The 19,491-nt window shown below is 35.4% G+C and overlaps 3 protein-coding genes across 3 annotated transcripts; 1 reads left to right on the forward strand and 2 right to left on the reverse strand.

Annotated features, from left to right (window-relative positions):
• Positions 1-19: 19 nt before the first annotated feature.
• LOC140049921 (uncharacterized) lies at positions 20-4,537 on the reverse strand. Its single transcript, XM_072094874.1, has 9 exons — positions 4,492-4,537; positions 3,864-3,926; positions 3,330-3,383; positions 3,099-3,185; positions 2,902-2,928; positions 1,673-2,554; positions 1,395-1,424; positions 900-1,004; positions 20-565 (listed from the first exon to the last, which is right to left on the reverse strand). Exons 1-9 carry the CDS (start codon positions 4,535-4,537, stop codon positions 504-506), a joined length of 1,356 nt encoding a protein of 451 aa, XP_071950975.1. The 3' UTR covers positions 20-503.
• Positions 4,538-5,589: 1,052 nt separating this feature from the next.
• LOC140050403 (uncharacterized) lies at positions 5,590-7,774 on the reverse strand. Its single transcript, XM_072095575.1, has 5 exons — positions 7,754-7,774; positions 6,852-7,310; positions 6,626-6,646; positions 6,212-6,316; positions 5,590-5,949 (listed from the first exon to the last, which is right to left on the reverse strand). Exons 2-5 carry the CDS (start codon positions 7,249-7,251, stop codon positions 5,894-5,896), a joined length of 582 nt encoding a protein of 193 aa, XP_071951676.1. The 5' UTR covers positions 7,252-7,310; positions 7,754-7,774; the 3' UTR covers positions 5,590-5,893.
• Positions 7,775-12,729: 4,955 nt separating this feature from the next.
• Positions 12,730-19,364, forward strand: LOC140050406 (C-type lectin mannose-binding isoform-like). The gene is made up of 2 exons (XM_072095579.1): positions 12,730-12,886; positions 17,759-19,364. Exons 1-2 carry the CDS (start codon positions 12,876-12,878, stop codon positions 18,282-18,284), a joined length of 537 nt encoding a protein of 178 aa, XP_071951680.1. The 5' UTR covers positions 12,730-12,875; the 3' UTR covers positions 18,285-19,364.
• The last annotated feature ends 127 nt before the right edge of the window (positions 19,365-19,491 follow it).

Raw genomic sequence — 19,491 nt, forward strand, 5'->3', positions numbered from 1 at the left:
CACACAAGACACAATCAAATGTTGCTATACAATTTATTTTTTGGCGTCTGTCGGAATTGTTAGTGACTTTATTAGTTGTGTTAATCTTTGCTGATTTTAGCCGCCTTTTATGTATTTTGGTCTTCTTAAACAATTTATTCTTTAAATAAACTAACATTTTATTAACAAAAAGAGGAATAAGTTACAGCTATATGTAAACATTTTATGAAACTGTAATAGAGAAAGGGAATTATCACTGGCTACACAAATATATACAATATTATATTTTGTATTTGCTAATGTGTACACTACCAAACTTGATGTGACAAAAAAATGCGATGACGTCATATCACAACCATTTGGGCACACACTTTTTTTGTCAAACTAGTTTGATAATGTAGACAGAGCTTAATACAAAAATCAAAGGTTAAGATAAATCATACAAATTTGTATATCAATTCTTCCAGCTATAGAAAGTTTAATTAATAAATGCAGTGGAATATAATTCTTTAATATGGATTTGTTTATTTTTGTAGAAGATGAGGTTCCTCCCGGCAGCGCCAACTATCAGCAGTAGGCCTACGGACTGTGAAATAAAACAATAAACAACAAATTAAATTAATTAAAATTAAATAATATATTAAGTTTGAAATAAATTTCATAATAGAATAAGCTAAAATTCTAAATTCTATATAAATAAGATGTGTGGAGAAAGAAATAGTCATGTTAACAAAAAACTAGGCCTCAGACCAAAAAAAGTATAATATGTAGCGCCCCCAGCGACCAGTTTACTTGTTGAGTTCAATTATAGTTGTGACACGCCATAAGGGGCAACAAATTTAGTCTTATCAGGGAAGAGTTAAATTGTAATTTAACTCTTCCCTGGTCTTATGAACAATATCTAACCAATAATTACTTACTGTGGCACCGTGTTCCTGCATAACAGTCACGGCAAGTACAGTGATAAGTAGAACCACTTCTACTACACCGACCACCATTCTGACATGGGTTGGGGTGACAGGGATCTAAATCAAACATGTTTTTTCAAAAGTAGTTCACATATCAAATATTCATAGATGTCGTACTGTTGTTTATTTTTTATTGATTTATTGTCTCAATTACTTTATCTGTTTACTTGTTAATTATATTATTTTAGTTCGATAGGGTCTTATACGTGACAAGAATAATTTGTTCTTCTGGTGTAGATCCTCAATATGATATTGAAATAAAAATAACCGTTGAAGAGTATAATTGTTCCATGGAAAAGAACGTTAAATAAATGAATGAACGAACGAATGAATGAAACGCATATGATTACTCAACGTAGCGACAACAGCATATTTTGATTCACCATGTTGGCCCAATTTTAGTTGGATTAGTTTACTGATGGATTTGATATAATAAATAAAACTTACCTGGAGCCGGCACGGATCCACCACTATTTCCTGTGAATACGGAATAAAATGAATTAATTACTAATATAAAGTAGTGAATAACATTATTTTCGCTAAGTGTTGAGAGACTAATTGTGTTGAGAGACATTCATAGCAAATGGACTTATTGAGTCCAAACGACGGCAAAACACTAAATAAATAGTTCGTAGAAACAACAGTGAATTTTAGTCTATAGCATACTACAAGACTGCTCTCGCACATTCATATAATATATGTTTATATAGTACTGTAGCATTTACCTTTTGGTCCTGGTGGTCCCTGTGATCCTTTCGGTCCTGGTGGTCCCCGGCCTCCTCCCGAACCTTTTGTTCCCGGTGGTCCCCGTGGCCCTTGTGCTCCCCGATTCCCTCCCGATCCCTTTGGTCCTGGTGGCCCACGTGCTCCTTGTGGTCCCCGAGCTCCTCCTGAACCCTTTGGTCCCGGTGGTCCTTGTGCTCCCCGATTCCCTCCTGATCCTTTTGGTCCTGGTGGTCCCCGTGGCCCTTGTGCTCCCCGATTCCCTCCCGATCCCTTTGGTCCCGGTGGCCCACGTGCTCCTTGTGGTCCCTGAGCTCCTCCTGAACCCTTAGGTCCCGGTGGTCCTTGTGCTCCCCGATTCCCTCCTGATCCTTTTGGTCCTGGTGGTCCCAGTGGCCCTTGTGCTCCCCGATTTCCTCCCGATCCCTTTGGTCCCGGTGGCCCACGTGCTCCTTGTGCCCCCCGAGTTCCTCCTTCCCCTTTTTGTCCTTGTGGTCCTTGTGCTCCCCGATTCCCTCCCGATCCTTTTGGTCCTGGTGGTCCACGTGCTCCTTGTGGTCCCCGAGCTCCCCCTGATCCCTTTGGTCCTGGTGGTCCTTTTGGCCCTTGTGCTCCTTGAGCTCCTCCTGATCCTTTTGGTCCTGGTGGTCCCTTTGGCCCTTGTGCTCCTTTAGCTCCTCCTGATCCTTTTGGTCCTGGTGGTCCTTTTGGCCCTTGTGCTCCTTGAGCTCCTCCTGATCCCTTTGGTCCAGGTGGTCCTTTTGGCCCTTGTGCTCCTTGAGCTCCTCCTGATCCCTTTGGTCCTGGTGGTCCTTGTGGTCCCATTGATCCTGTCGATCCCTTGTACCCTGGTGATCCCTTTTGCCCATTGTCTCCGGCAGTTCCTAATAAATTGTACCAATTATGTCAATAAACGTAGTACTGAAGAAAGTTACAAACACAATAGAATAGAGTAGAACTAGAAAACTGGGCTTAGATGTACAAGCCTGGCTTTGATGCGATGCGCAAATGACTGCATTTTGAAGCAGTATGTAAGTGACAGAAGTAAGAATTTACTTTGTCATATTCAGGAATTATGATGAATCAAAATCCTAATACAAACAAAGTACTTACTCTGAGGGTCCCTAATGATCAGAAATTGCTGGATGGATCACCCTCATTAAATATGGTCAACAACAAAAAAATTACTTAGTATTATTTAAAAAAAAAACAAGTAAAAGTAATCACTTACCTCGGTCCCCTTTCGGGCCCTTTAGACCTATTAGTATAAAAGTACGTTAATATATTTAATTAATTACACACACCGTGCTATCGCAAACATTATTGATTTCAGAAATATTTATTAAACCTAAATGCTTTTCTAAAATTCTAGTACAAATGTTCTATGTGTATTTCGTTTCTGTTTTCTGACCAATGCAACTCACTCACCAGGTTCGCCTTTTTGTCCCGGCATGCCCACACCAAGTTCCCCTTTATTTCCTAGAGGACCAGGATTTCCTTTTTCACCCATATCACCTTTAAAATAAATGTATAGATTAATGTAGGCCTATATTTTGACCATTTCAATTTGTATGTGAATTTTGTTCCAGTTTTGTAATGACTATTAGTAATGTAAACAAACAAAATGTTGTACACCTCATCATATTATGGGGGACTTACCCTTTTCTCCTTTGCAACCGATCTCACCGTTTAATCCGGGAACACCAGGTATACCTGAAATATATTAATACAATTTCATTATTTTACTGTACTATTGTGTGACGTAATTACATAACTTTGATCAATGTCACCACTAAACCCCGTCGTCATAACACCTCCCCACAACCAATTAGCTATACAATTGCAGGTGTTCCCAAATCACACCATCACTTCAATTGAATACGTCTTTATGGAAATTACGTAGACATTCGTAACATATTATTTCGTTGTTGTTTTTACAGTTTGGTTTTCACTAGCGACGCAACGCGAGGAGGTACGCGCAACGCAAGCGAGTTGACCAATGACAAGCCACTGTTCGAATAATCAAAATATAATAATTTTTGATTGGTCAAATCACTTACGTTGTGTTATGTCCTTGCGTTGCGTCAAAGAACTTATAACTTATATGTTATAATTTCTTTGGTTGCGTCGCTAGTGAGAAAACATTCACACATAGGCTATAGTATTGCTATACTTTACTAAAATAACCCTCACCTGGAACTGCGGGAACTGGGCTGTTACCCTTCTGGCCTTTTGGGCCTGGTGGTCCTTTGGGACCTGAAAGAAATAGGGGTCATGAATAAAAAAAAATGTTTAAAAATATAGAAATAGTGCTTCATGATGTGTCCAGGAAAAGTTGAATTGAACAGAATTGAAATATTTAAAATTCACGTGTGTGTAATTTAGATACTACTGTAATACCAATTGTCAGTGAAAGAGCAAAATGAACAATTATTCAGCGGCCGCTTTCAGTAATTTAATAATCATTTTGGATAGATATTCTCTAACTAAGGAGGCCTAACTTACCTTGTTATTCTAGTACACCAGTATCTTCTCATCTATCTATTATAGCAAGATTTCTGATACACGGTACTTTATACCAATATTAACGGAAACGAAAAGAATATTATATAAACCACTAAATGAGGAAAACATCCTATGATACTGGTACTCTTCCAGGAATTGTTAAGGAAACCTACTATGAAAGTACAGAACCTATCATTGTCTTTTTTGGTATACTCAACTTGACTACCTGTCAGTCAGAGTTTGTGAATCTTTAGTCGACATAAATTAATTTGTAAATATATTCATTAAGTCTGGAATTTCAATTTTAGTGCCTGACGTATTCTCCCATGTACTGCTTCATTCTTCTGTTTAACTCTCCTCATTTTATCATGTAGTGACAACCATTTTCCTTCATTCTTTTTTCCTTAGTACGATGTATTATGACATGTTTCCCATTCGAATGAAAGTTCGTACGTGCTGGTATATAATTCAATTCAATTCAATTCAAATAAACATTTATTTCTTTCATTCATATTTGAGTAAAAAACATTATAATTTCTGATATTTTATAAATAAATATTTTTTTTTTTTTAGAGATATAATACAGTAAATCATAATGTATAAAAAGATGATTCAGTTATATACAAAATGAAAGAGGCAAAAAAACCCAAGAAAGTATCGATCAATTGGAAAAAAAAATCCAATTGAAACTTGTATGTTGGGAAGCCATGTAAGAAGATTATATACTTATATATATAAATGTAAACATATAACTACACAAACACATATAGATCAACAGACACACACACACACACACCAACAGTAAAGGAAGCAATTTCGAAAAAGTTTCTAAAGTTAAAAAAATATTACAAAATAGAGAAAACAATTAGTTATAATTTGAAATAAGATATTCTTTAAGTTTAAAAGTTGCAATCAATCCGGTAGTGAACAAATGTTCTGATGAAGACACGTGAAACATTTTGACAATTTAAGGTTTGTAAAATGTGCTGTAGGTTTATTTAAAATTATACTTTATGTTTTTCATTGTTCTGACGCTTAAAAACTATTAAAGGGTTAAAGCAAATTTAATGTATAGTAACCTATAGTTTATACACAACACAAGTAATTTGTTTAAAGTACTACTTTTAAAGAAGGATGTGGTTTGTATATATGTGGGTTCGGAGTAATAGAAACGTTAAGATGACCAGTACATTGTTTGTGTTTCAGATTAATAGAAACAAGCAATGACGTACTATATAGTATTCGCACACTAAAGCGTGTCGCAACGAAATCCCAAACAACACGCGTCGTGATTGGTCAAAATACTTGCCTTGCGCTTACATCTTTGGGAATAATGGTGTTTCTACCGCTGTTATAAAAAAAACCACACAACACACAAATAATATAAACTGTTTTATTCTAAAATTTTCACCGGCTTATTCTTTGTTGCTTTTAGTCACAATTGGTTTTGATTTTACTTAATACAAAAAGAATAAATTGTAATAATAGAGAAAGAAATGAATGTGGCTATATACAATATTTTGTATTTTATGGTTATGCTAATATAGTCAGATATGTATCTGATAGACTTGCAACAGTCTTTAACAGAGAGTCTCGTGACAGAATCGGGTGTAATACGAAAGTCAAACATCATACAAATTTGTATATTGATAATTATTCTAGCTAGAAAGTTAGATTACTAAGAACATTGGAATAAATTCTTTAAACATGGATTCGTTTTATTTTCCATACATCCAAGCTTCCAGGCAATCAGAACCACTTACAACTGCATGGCCTGTGAAATAAAAAGAAATCAAATATTAAAGATTGATTATATATTAGGCCTATCTTTTGTTCCAAGTTTTATTTTTAATCGGATATACTAAAATTCTACATTCTACAAAAAAGAAAGAATTTTTGACCAAAAAAGGCCTCCTTGGACGTGACCAAAATCAAAATCTAGTCTTTTTATTTGTTTAAAAGTTGCTAAGAGTTATGAAACGCCGCGCGCATAGGCAAACCTATAGCCTTTTTAATGAACAATGTCTCATACTTACTGTTGCATGTTGTTCCTCTAAAACAGTACTTGCAACTACATAGATAAGTAGAACCAAGCCTACTACATGTACCACCATTCTTACATGGATTGGGATGACAGGGACCTAAATCAAACATTAATGTTATTTAAAAGTATTTTAAAATACTGTATCACACATTCATTCACTAGCTTAAAGTATATTAGCTGATTAGTCAGAGTATACATGTTATACATAGAATCCGAATGACGCCGAATGAACGAACGAACGAACGAGTAAAATAAGATAATTCAACGTAACGACATCAGTTTATTTTGATACGCCATGTGTGCCAAATTGTTTATCCTTTTACGATAATTTGATCGAATTCCCCCCCCCCCCCCGACAAATTTTACTGATTATACTGACGGATTTTATATAATAAATACAAATTACCTGGAGCTGGTCCCTCTGCGCCTGTGAATAAGAAATAAAATGAATTATTTAGTAATATAAAGTACTGTATGACACTATCGGAACTAAGTGTTGAGAAACCTTCTAAGCAAATTATTTAGTCCAAATGGCGGCAAAACACTAAAATAGATTCAAACAGTGACTTTTAATCTATAAAATATACTACAAGACCACTTGAAATTCAAATACATTTTATAGTAGCATTTACCCTTTGGTCCTCGTGATCCCTGTGATCCTTTAGGTCCTCGGGCTCCTTCTGATCCCTTTGATCCTGGTGGTCCTTGTGCTCCTCTAGCTCCCCCTGATCCCCTTGGTCCTGGTGGTCCTTGTGGCCCTTGTTCCCCTCGAGTTCCTCCTGAACCCTTTGGTCCTGGTGGTCCTTGTGCTCCCAGAGCGCCTTCTGATCCTCTTGGTCCTGGTTGTCCGGTTGGTCCTTGTGCTCCGCGAGCTCCTTCTTCCCCCTTTGATCCTTGAGCTCCTCCTGAACCCTTTGGACCTGGTGTTCCTTGTGCTCCGCGAGCTCCGCCTGTCCCATTTGGTCCTGGTGATCCTTGTGCCCCTCGTGCTCCTTTTAATCCTCTTGGTCCTAGTGGTCCTTGTAGTCCCATTGTTCCTGTTGATCCATTGGACCCTGGTTGTCCCGGTTGCCCATTGTCTCCGGCAGTTCCTAATAAATTGTACCAATTATGTCAATAAAAAAATCAGGCTTAGAATTAAGCCTAACGCAATGCCTAATTGACTGATTTTGAAGCACTGAGTTTCAGTGGTTCGTCGTCTGATACAATTTGGCGCCAGAATTAAGAATTTAAAAAACGTGTTTGCATAATTGCAATAACAGGACCATAATATGTAAAACAGGTGCAATATCTATATGTTTTTATCCTGTCTAAATATGTTTTAAATAAAATAAAATAGAAAAATAAATAACTGTCGTCGTATGGAACGCCAAGCAATAACATATGCCAACGCATTAGGATTAAGCACATTTTAATTAATAGCCCTATGCCATAATAAAAAAGTATGGATTATAATCCTATTACAAAATAAATAAATCGTTCAAGTACTATAGTATAATCTTATAAAAACAACAGAGTAAGAGTAATCACTTACCTTGGTCCCCTTTCGGGCCCTTTAGACCTATAGCGAAAATAGATAATGTAAATTTTTTTTTTATTAAACCTTATTTAGTGAGGATGACCCTCAACAGGACGTTATGCTGACAATCAAAGGGCCATCATAAAAACATAAAAAACATATATGGAATAAGAAAAACGGATAAACTATGTTTAAACAAAAATATATACATAAATACAAAAATATAGGTTACAATACTATAATAATAATAATAATTATAATAATAACAGGATTTGTATAGCGCACATACCACTCAAGAGTGCTCAAGGCGCATTAAAAAAATAAAAACAAATCATACAAATTCCTGACAAATAAAATGCAATTTCTTTGGAGGGTCCCCATCCGTTCTCGTTCTGTCGCGGTCCCGGACCCCTACCTAGGTGACCAAACAAAGGTTTTTATACAAAACGTTGAGGTTTTTCTTTTGGAATTAAATATGTTTTTAGAGCAGACTTAAAATTGTTTATTGTTACCGCATTTATAAGTTTGGTGGGTATATTCAGGTATGTTGGTGCTCTATAGATAAAGCTGTTCTTAAAATTTTCGGTTTTAGGGAAAGGTACGACAAATGTCCTCTCATTGACACTTACTTCGGTGAATGAATTAATTAATTCGGTTATTAATTGATTATTGAACATATCCTAAATGTTTTTTCTGAAATGTGATTATAAATTTTCTTGTCTGTTTCTTTTCTGTACTTCTTACTCACCACGTTTGCCCCTTTTCCCTGGCTTCCCTACACCAACTTCGCCTTTAATTCCAGGAGAACCAAACAATCCAGTCTCACCTTTATTACCCATATTACCTTTTAAATAAATGTTAAAAAATTATTGTCTTTGTAGTGTAATAAAATAAAATCTACAAATATTAATAAAGAATGTAATATATTATTTATCAATATTTGTAGAACATTTTATATATCAAAAATATATGTTGACCAATTTAATTCATTTGTTTGCTTAATCTAGATGTGTTGACTACTAAGTAATGTAAACAAACAATATGTTGAAGTCATGCTAATTTATTACGCATATCTACCTACCCTTTTCTCCTTTACTGCCCATCGCACCATGTTGTCCGGGAATACCAGGTACACCTGAAATGTTTAAACGTTATTATTGTTACTATATTGTATGACGTCATGACATCAACATGGGCAGACATCTCGGTCCTAACGGGAAACAGATAGCCTACAGTTATTCCTGTCAGCTTACTCATATCAACTATCGGGATTTCACTCGATTTTAAACAAAATGTCTTATCAAATCTCCCTATGTAATTTTATAATACTATTTCCCACAATATATTCCGATTCTTTATGGCGTATATTTAATTTGATCTTTATTAATTTGCAGTATAATTTTTATTTTTTAACTACTGTACCTTCACACACGCGCTGTCCGTTCCTAAAATAAACAAAAAACTGAAATGGCTATGCAATTTAAGTTCCAGTCCTACTATCGGTTTTTTTCTTCCTTCTTCCAAAGGGACACTGTATTGATTGATGGAAAGTGCCTGTTTCCAGTTACCTTTAGGGTCAAATCTATTATTTTAACTGCTCCCTTGTGTATAAAAGAGAGAAAATAGTTGAAACCAGGTTGTTGCAAGATGAACCCGGAAATTACTTTGACCCGGGAAGAATTGAAATTGAGTTGAAAATCTACTGTTGAAATCATAAATTGTGTTAAAAAACTCATTATAATATCTTCCTAAGATAGAAATATGGAAAAATAGCGTCGATGTGAAAATTAATGTTATCAAATCTACGTTTCGCGGTACATCTGAGATAGATAAGGTAGGTGGTATCCAATGCGGAGATTTGTACCGAAGTTTTTGCATTGTGCTCGCCTATGTCAGAATTAACCATAATTTATATATATAGATACAATTCCCGTTATCAAATCGCACACATTTTCAAATTAATTACGTTTTCACATATCAGTGCCCCACCAGACTGTCGAGTCAGAAAGTCATTCTAAAACACATGAGCATGTATATGCATCACTACGTAATTCAACCAGCACCAGTACGATTTCATCGTCATAAATCAAATTGTATCAGCACCTCATTACTTAAATATTTCACCTTGACCACATTCGTAACATTTGATTTAGTTGTGGTTTTTAGTGGCGTGCAAAGGCGACTCTATAGCTCACAATGTCGGTCGGTCGGTTGGTTGGTCGGTCGGTAAACACTAACTCAAAATTGAGACTGCAGCAATGTATATGGCCTTGTTTATCAGAGATCCGCACATTATATTATTTCTATACTTTACCCCAAATAATCCTTTTCCTCACATGGAGCTGCCGGGACTGGGCCGGCTGTTACCCTTCTGGCCTTTTGGGCCTGGTGGTCCTGTAGGGCCTGAAACAAATAATTATAGATATAGAAAATGTACAGAAATAGTTGATCATACCTCCTCCACCCAGATACTTATGATAATTGGCTCAATTTGAAATACCCAAAATACACATAAATGAATATTATACATATACTACGTTAATTTCGTCGTCAAACGATTATTCATTATTCTCGCATTTCCTTTATACTTACATGCTACGCAATTTTCATTGTCGGTGTTACGTTTCACGATGTGCTGTTGAGTCTAAAAGGAAATACATTTGTTTGTTTTGTTTTACGTTTAAAGTATAGTATACTGTTTTATATATAGCTCAATGTTTGTATGACACAAAGCGGTAGAATGCAATCAAATTTGTATCTCTTTTTGATTATGATTTCCTTACAGTGTTGGTATTTTACAGAAAGGTATATATGAAGATATCAATTGACGCGCGCGTACAAAGTCCGTACCATAGTATCAAGATTTTAACGCACGCGTCAAGCGTTGTCGCCTCGTTTGTTGCGTTACAGCAACGATACAAATAAGATGGAATGATACTCACCAGGTTATTACTTATTTTCTCTTCATACACATGAACTTTTGATTTCATTTCGAGAAACAAGTATCCTTGGTTGAAGAGAATCAAGGTCACAACAATAGAAATTATGACGTTGAACAATAGCTGTCCACGTGACGACGACGAAACATTACGATTGGTTGTTTCACCAAGAATTCCGTACTCTTTCTCTGTTGACATCTTACTTTAAGAAAATATCAACATGTTCACAGTTTAATCACAATTTAATGATGTATTATCCCCAAAAAACATGAAAAATTAACATTAATAAATCATATTTTGAATAGGCAAATTTTGCAGTTTTAATAAATTTATTTATTTCCGTAGAAATAAAAAGCACAAATGATTTCACTTATAAAAAGATATAGTAAACGACAAATATATCTAAAACCCCAGATAGACAATTTTGCCATTTCATGCCTTAGCCTATATAAGTGAATAACCATTACCTTATGTGAAATATGTTTCAGGGACAATTAACTCTTAATTTTAACGGAAAACTGCAATAGAAGACGATTTCTGCTTTACCTTATCGTTTTGATTTAACTTTGTGCGTGTTTTATTTGTATCTTCATTGATATCCAGCAGCCGCTTTCAGTAATTTAATATTCCTTTTGGATTGATATTCTCTAACTAAGTTAGGCCTAAGCCTAACTTACCTTGTTATTTGCCAACCAATTACCATGTAGTAGTACCAAGATTCCTGATACACGGTACGGTATATCAATATTGACGGAAACGAAGATTCAGCAGCCGCTTTCAGTAATTTAATTATCCTTTTGGATAGATATTCTCTAACTATGGAGGCCTAACTTACCTTGTTATTTTTTAAATAGTCTAGTACACCAGTATCTTCTCATCTATCTATTATAGCAAGATTTCTGATACACGGTACTTTATACCAATATTAACGGAAACGAAAAGAATATATCAAAACCACTAAATGAGGAAAACATCCTATGATACTGGTACTCTTCCAGGAATTGTTAAGGAAACCTACTATGAAAGTACAGAACCTATCATTGTCTTTTTGGTATACTCAACTTGACTACCTGTCAGTCAGAGTTTGTGAATCTTTAGTCGACATAAATTAATTTGTAAATATATTCATTAAGTCTGGAATTTTTATTTTAGTGCCTGACGTATTTCTCCCATGTACAGCTTCATGCTTCTGTTTAACTCTCCTTTTATCATGTAGTGACAGCCATTTTCCTTCATGCTTTTTTCCTCCTTAGTACGATGTATTATGACATGTTTCTCATTCGTGCTGGTATAAAATATAAAGTTTTTTTAAACAAAATAATTACAGCACAAAATTGAACAAAATTAAATTTTCTCCTGAATAGTGTGTCCGGTAGTAAAAATATGTTCTCCTGACGACGAAGACACGTGAAACATGTCAACAATTCAAGGTTTGTCGAATTTTGTGCTATAGGTTTGTTTTAAAAACACTGCATGTTTCCCATTGTTCGGACGCTTAAAGCAAATTTAATGTATAGCAACCTATAGTTTATACACGACACAAGTAATTTGTTTAAAGTACTACTTTTAAAGAAGGATGTGATTTGTATATATGTGGGTTCGGAGTAATAGAAACGTTAAGATGACCACCAGTACATTGTTTGTAGGTTCGGAGAAATAGAAACGTTAAAATGACCAGTAAATAATTGTTTGTGGGTAAATTTCGGAGTAATAGAAACAAGTAATGACGTATAGTATTCGCTAGTAATTTGACCAACGATTTTGAGTCTGAACTGAATCGAACGGCAAACAATTTTAGAACTTCTGAACCCCAGGAAAGTGTACCGACTCTTTGTGAATTGCTTTGTTTAAAGCCACTCACTTAAATTAAACCTGACGTTAAAATTTGAAATATATAAGACAACATAGACAATTTAATGTTTTATTTAGATTATATGACATTCGGTAATGTTAAGGGACCTTATAAATCATACACATTCTTGGTAAACAACTTTTTCATGAACTGATTTATAGGCCATGTCAGTATTTTTAATGTTTCGTTACATTAATGTGTATTTCTATTGGTGGTTCAAAAGAAAACACCTACCACAGGTTACCATAAAAGGGAAAACTTGTTTAAAAATATCACAATTGGAACATTGGTTCTCTTATCAAGATCACATAAGTCTGAATATTGGAAATCAGTTTCTTTAATCACTATGCAGCTTAAGTAAGTATCTTGTTAATGTTAATACTTGGTGTATTCATTATGTAGAATAAGTTCTGAAGTACAGTTTGATCTGTTACACATGAATTAATGATTGTACAGTTATATATACTAGTCTAGTGTAAAAAATGGGATTGGATCCAATATTAATTCGTCAAATAACATTCTTATTTGATTATTATTATTATTATTATTAGTGTTATTATTATTATTATTATTAATAGTAGTGTTATTGTTATTATTATTATTATTATTATTATTGTTAGTGTTATTATTATTATTATTATACGCTCGCTTCGCTCGCGTACCATCTAGGTCGTGCCCACAGAAGGTTCTCGAATACACAGTAATTTCAGCGTTAAAAAACTGGCGATTTCAAATGTACAATAATGCAGGACAATAATATATGTCGTTTACAGGAACGATTAAAGCCCCATTCCCTATGTTTTTTAGATTTAATTTAAGATCACAAACTATATTTAAAAATAATACTATATGGTCCTATTGCGATAACTTTTTTCGTCTTTAAACGGTTAAAAATGTGAAAAATAAGTCGATTCTAATAATTATAGCGGCCCGCTATAAATCCCAAAATGCATTGCGCGCGGATAGATATTTTTGTTTTTCACCTGTAATTCGCCCACTTTTCGATCGATCGTGAGGCCAAAACAAATGGAAGACTCCTTAACTTTTCAGCGAAAATACCGGGTTTTCCCCAATTTGTATCAACGGAGTCTGGCAAAAATAGAAAGACAATTAATGCAGCAACTATACAACGTCAGGCTAGGTATATAGCTAGCGTACGATGTTCGTACGTTACCGATGTTTACCAGCTAGGCCTACAAAACTAAGCCTAGCTAGGCTAGGCCTAAGACCGTCCACGAGAGGTCGATCGCCGCGAGCTACTTAGGTAGTGCATTGTTTTTCACTTTTTATCATAATTTACCATAAAACGTACATTTAAGACAAGGAATGACATGGTTTAATGTTTTTAAAGTGATATATATGTATTATTTTCCAAAAAACGTCCACAATTGCAGGGAAGGGGTCTTTAAATAGACACTGTGATTGATGTACTCAACTAAAATTAGCACACTGGGAATTACTTCCGAAAGAGAAAGTTGTCACAAAATGAGACCAATTCAAATTTAAACAAACTTAATTTGTGTTTTGTATGTAACATTATGGTTGAGAGATGGGGAAGAGGATGGGTGCAAAGAGGAACAATTTTTAAATATATTCTTTATTTTGTAACGAAATATTAATTAACATGTTTTACAAATAATATACCACTAAACACAGTAAAACATTGCGATGTATACTTTGTTGAAACTATCACCGTCGTAGTCGATTGAAATAGTACAGTACATGTAACGATACACTACGACGTATGTTTATATATAATGTTAAACAATTTGTGAAAACCACCTCTATTCGGGGCAAATCATAAATTCGATTTAATCGGTAATAAATATTAAATTACGGCGACTGAAAACGCTAGCTCATTATCCGTTTAAAAAAAATTATATCCAACCTCTGCAGCACAGATTGAAAAAAAAAATGGATCGAATTTCTGTTATGAGTATACAGTACTTTCCTTTACGACGCCTGAGGGAATAGACATTTGTGGAACGACACAGAGATTGGAATGTTCCATTCATCGCAAATCAATACATTTGTATAAACGTATATTAAATCTATCAAAATAGTATTTTTTTAAGAAAATCGGCCTGTCTTCAACATTATGATACTATACTCCAGCTGTTCAACCGGTTTTCAGCTATTAAAAACAATTATCGTAGGAGGAGATAGGAAAATGCGAAGCCTCCTCGCATTTTTGTGGCGGGTATTTTTCAAGATGGACATCCATTAGACAGTGTATACCACGATCGGAAAACACCCCTATCTGGGGCAAATCGTTGAACCTAAATTCGTTTTAATCGTCCATAACTAATTATCTAACTTAATTTAATTAGTAAACAGGGTTACATCAGGCGGTTAAAATCAGTACCGAAAGTACGAACCAACTTTACATACCATCGAGTAAAAATTCTAAAAGTAAGGCGCGATTTACCGAATTTTGCCCTTACGTAAATTTATATATAGATTACTAGATGGTACGCGAGCGAAGCGAGCGTACCATCTAGGTCGTGCCCACAGATGGTTCTCGAATACACAGTAATTTCAGCGTCACAAAACTGGCGATTTCAAATGTACGTACCGCAGACACGATGATTTATGTAGTCAACTAAAATTACCACTCTGGGAATTACTTCCGAAGGAGAAAATTATCACAAAATGAGTCCAAATTTTTGATTTGGACTCATTTAAAGAAACCCAATTTGTGTTTTGTATGGGTTTTTTTATATTAGGGTTGAGGGATGGGAAAGCGGATAGGTACAAAGAGGAACAATTTTTAAATATATTCTTTATCCACTCAGTAACGAAATATTTTTTTCGTGTTTTATAGGCCTATAAATAATATACCTCTAAATACAGTAAAACATTTGCGATTTAATCCCGGATTTAATACTTTGTTAAAACTGTCACTGTCATAATCGATTGAAATATTAAAGTACATGTCACGATACACCACTACGACGTTTATTTTATTGGTAATTATTAATTAATACAAACGTTGAGAAGGAACTGTCAGTATAAAGTTTATTTGTATATAATAATGTGTTTATATATCTAACAGTAGATCCTATCCACAATCTCAGTAATAAAGTTTATCTGTATATATTTTTATATTACATCTAACAGTACGAACATTCACAGTAAGAAATGTTCGATTCAAATGAGGACTAAAAATAGTTAATAGGTATTTACAGTATTGTCAAAGTATTGCAAGTTTATTCTCAAAGGGCCCATATATTTACCTACCGTATGTGTTAAACCAAGGGCTCATAAATTTACCTACTTGTGTTAAACCAAACTCTGGCAGACTGAGAGATTGGGATGTTCCATTCATCGCAAATCAATACATTTGTATAATCATATATTAAATCTATCAACATAGTATTTTTTAAAGAAAATCGGCCTGTCTTCAACATTATGATGGTGTACTCTAGCTGTTCAACCGGTTTTCAGCTATTAAAAACAATTATCGTAGGAGGAGATAGGAAAATGCGAAGCCTCCTCGCATTTTTGTGGCGGGTATTTTTCAAGATGGACATCCATTAGACAGTGTATACCACGATCGGAAAACACCCCTATTTGAGGCAAATCGTTGAACCTAAATTCGTTTTAATCGTCAATAACTAATTATCTAACTTAATTTAATTAGTAAACAGGGTTACATCAGGTGGTTAAAATCAGTACCGAAAGTACGAACCAACTTTATATACCATCGAGTAAAAATTCTAGAAGTAAGGCGTGATTTACCGAATTTTGCCCTTACGTAAATTTATATATAGACTAGATGGTACGCTCGCTTCGCTCGCGTACCATCTAGGTCGTGCCCACAGATGGTTCTCGAATACACAGTAATTTCAGGGTAAAAAATCTGGCGATTTCAAATGCACGTACCGCAGGACTTAACTATAATACATTGTCGTTTACAGAAACGAATAAGTAGACACAATGATTTATGTAGTCAACCAAAATTAGCACCCTGGGAATTACTTCCGAAAGAGAAATTTACCACAAAATGAGTCCAAATTGTTTATTCATTTAAAGAAACCCAATTAGGGTTGAGGGATGGGAAAGAGGATAGGTACAAAGAGGAACAATTTTTAAATATATTCTTTATCCACGTCAGTAACGAAATATTGTTTTCATTTTTTATAGGCCTATAAATAATATACCACTAACGGTGACTAAATATAGTAAAACATTTGCGATTTAATACTTTGTTAAAACTGTCACTGTCATAATCGATTGAAATAGTAAAGTACATGTAACGATACACCACTACGACGTTTATATTTTTGTAATTATTAATTAATGCAAACATTGAGAAGCAACTGTCAGTAATAAAGTTTATTTGTATATTACGTGTTTATATATCTAACAGTAGAGCCTACCCATAATCACAGTAATAAAGTTTATTTGTATATATTTTTTTTACATCTAACAGTATTCACAGTAAGAAATGTTTGTATATATTTTTTTACATCTATTCACAGTAAGAAATGTTCGATTCAAATGACGACCAAAAATGGTTAATAGGACGTGTTTGCAGTACTGTATTGTCAAAGTATTGCAAGTTTATTCTCCAAGGGCTCATAAATTTACCTACTTGTGTTAAACCAAACTGGCAGACTGAGAGATTGGAATGTTCCATTCATCGCAAATCAATACATTTGTAAAAACGTAAATTAAATCTATCAAAATAGTATTTTTTAAAGAAAATCGGCCTGTCTTCAACATTATGATGCTGTACCCGAGCAGTTCAACCGGTTTTCAGCTATTTAACACAATTATCGTAGGAGGAGATAGGAAAATGCGAAGCGTCCTCGTATTATTGTGTGCGGGTATTTTTCAAGTTGGACATCCATTAGACAGTGTATACCACGATCGGAAAACACCCCTATTTGGGGCAAATCGTTGAACCTAAATTCGTTTTAATCGTCAATAACTAATTATCTAACTCAATTTAATTAGTAAACAGGGTTACATCAGGTGGTTAAAATCAGTACCGAAAGTACGAACCAACTTTGTATACCATCGAGTAAAAATTCTAGAAGTAAGGCGCGATTTACTGAATTTTGCCCTTACGTAAATTTATATATAGATTACTATGTTAAACGTAAAATCTCGTTTATGTTAATACTATAGTTTTAGAATGAACACTTTTCTATTCGTTTTCTGTTTAAAAAAAAGATATATTTATCGTATATTTTTCAATCAAACATGTTTTTACTTCGACAGAGTTGTGAGCTTGTTAGTGGGCATATTATTTGCTGTCACACAAATGAAGTATGGCGTGGAATCAAAAACTGTTTGTCCAACCTTTTGGGTTCCATTCCAAGAAAGCTGTTATCGTATCTTTGGAAACTTGTTGAACTGGAGTGACGCAGAGGAAAGTTGTAACAAGTACTTCAATGAGTTCGAAATGGGTCACATGGTTTCTATCAGAAGCTCTGTTGAAAATCGGTTTGTCGCAGACCTCTGGGAATCGGCTACTAATGGGCGGACCACTACGCCTGTCCAAGGAGGTGTACCGGTTAACTACTGGATTGGCTTGAGCAACAAAGACAATGTATCTCGTTGGGTATGGAGTGATACCAGCGAAGAAGCGGTGTATACAGAATGGGCCCCATCTGAACCAAATTACTTGCAAGTGGATCACTGCGCCCATACTTGGCCAAAAAATGGAAATAGCCTAACTTGGAACAACTGGCGCTGTGACAAATTGTTGTTCTTTGTGTGTGAGCTGCCCCAAAGCCGACATTAGATAAATTGTATGCAATTCGACATTGCGTTTTTAGTTCTCCCTTGTTTGCTTCTTAAATTGTACATAGTTTTTACACATTTTATCTCGACGCGCCACCTAAAAACTCTCAATCCCAGTATAGCTTATGGCTCGACGCGTCACCTAAAAACTCTCAATCCCAGTATAGCTTTTGGCTCGACGCGCCACCTAAAAACTCTCAATCCCAGTATAGCTTATGGCTCGACGCGTCACCTAAAAACTCTCAATCCCAGTATAGCTTTTGGGTCGACGCGCCACCTAAACACTCTCAATCCCAGTATAGCTTTTGGCTCGACGCGCCACCTAAACACTCTCAATCCCAGTATAGCTTATGGCTCGACGCGCCACCTAAACACTCTCAATCCCAGTATAGCTTATGGCTCGCGACGCGTCACCTAAAAACTCTCAATCCCAGTATAGCTTTTGGCTCGACGCGCCACCTAAACACTCAATTCCAGTATAGCTTATGGCTCGACGCGTCACCTAAACACTCAATCCTAGTATAGCTTATGGCTCGACGCGTCACCTAAACACTCAATCCCGGTATAGCTTTTGGCTCGACGCGTCACCTAAACACTCAATCCCAGTATAGCTTATGACTCGACGCGTCACCTAAACACTCAATCCCAGTATAGCTTATGGCTCGACGCGTCACCTAAACACTCAATCCCGGTATAGCTTATGGCTCGACGCGTCACCTAAACACTCAATCCCGGTATAGCTTATGGCTCGACGCGTCACCTAAACACTCAATCCCGGTATAGCTTATGGCTCGACGCGTCACCTAAACACTCAATCCCAGTATAGCTTATGGCTCGACGCGTCACTTAAACACTCAATCCCAGTATAGCTTATGGCTCGACGCGTCACCTAAACACTCAATCCCAGTATAGCTTATGGCTTGACGCGCCACCTAAACAGTAATAATAACAATAATAATAACAGTTAATATGAAATTCATTCATATCTTTGGAAGGAGATGATTTTATTTAACTTTAGTTATCATTTAATTGTATGTGAATTGATTATACATCTCTGTTGAAATAAAGTGTCTTCAAATGACATGGCGTTTCCATTATGTTGTTGTTTATTAGTATTACGGTTATCTTTCGTAAAGCTTCGTTCCCACTAGGACGCAACGCAAGAACGTACGTAAGCGCAACGTAATATGACCAATCACATGCGATGG

This window comes from Antedon mediterranea, chromosome 5, assembly GCF_964355755.1.
Source record: "Antedon mediterranea chromosome 5, ecAntMedi1.1, whole genome shotgun sequence".
Classification (NCBI taxonomy): Eukaryota; Metazoa; Echinodermata; class Crinoidea; order Comatulida; family Antedonidae; genus Antedon; species Antedon mediterranea.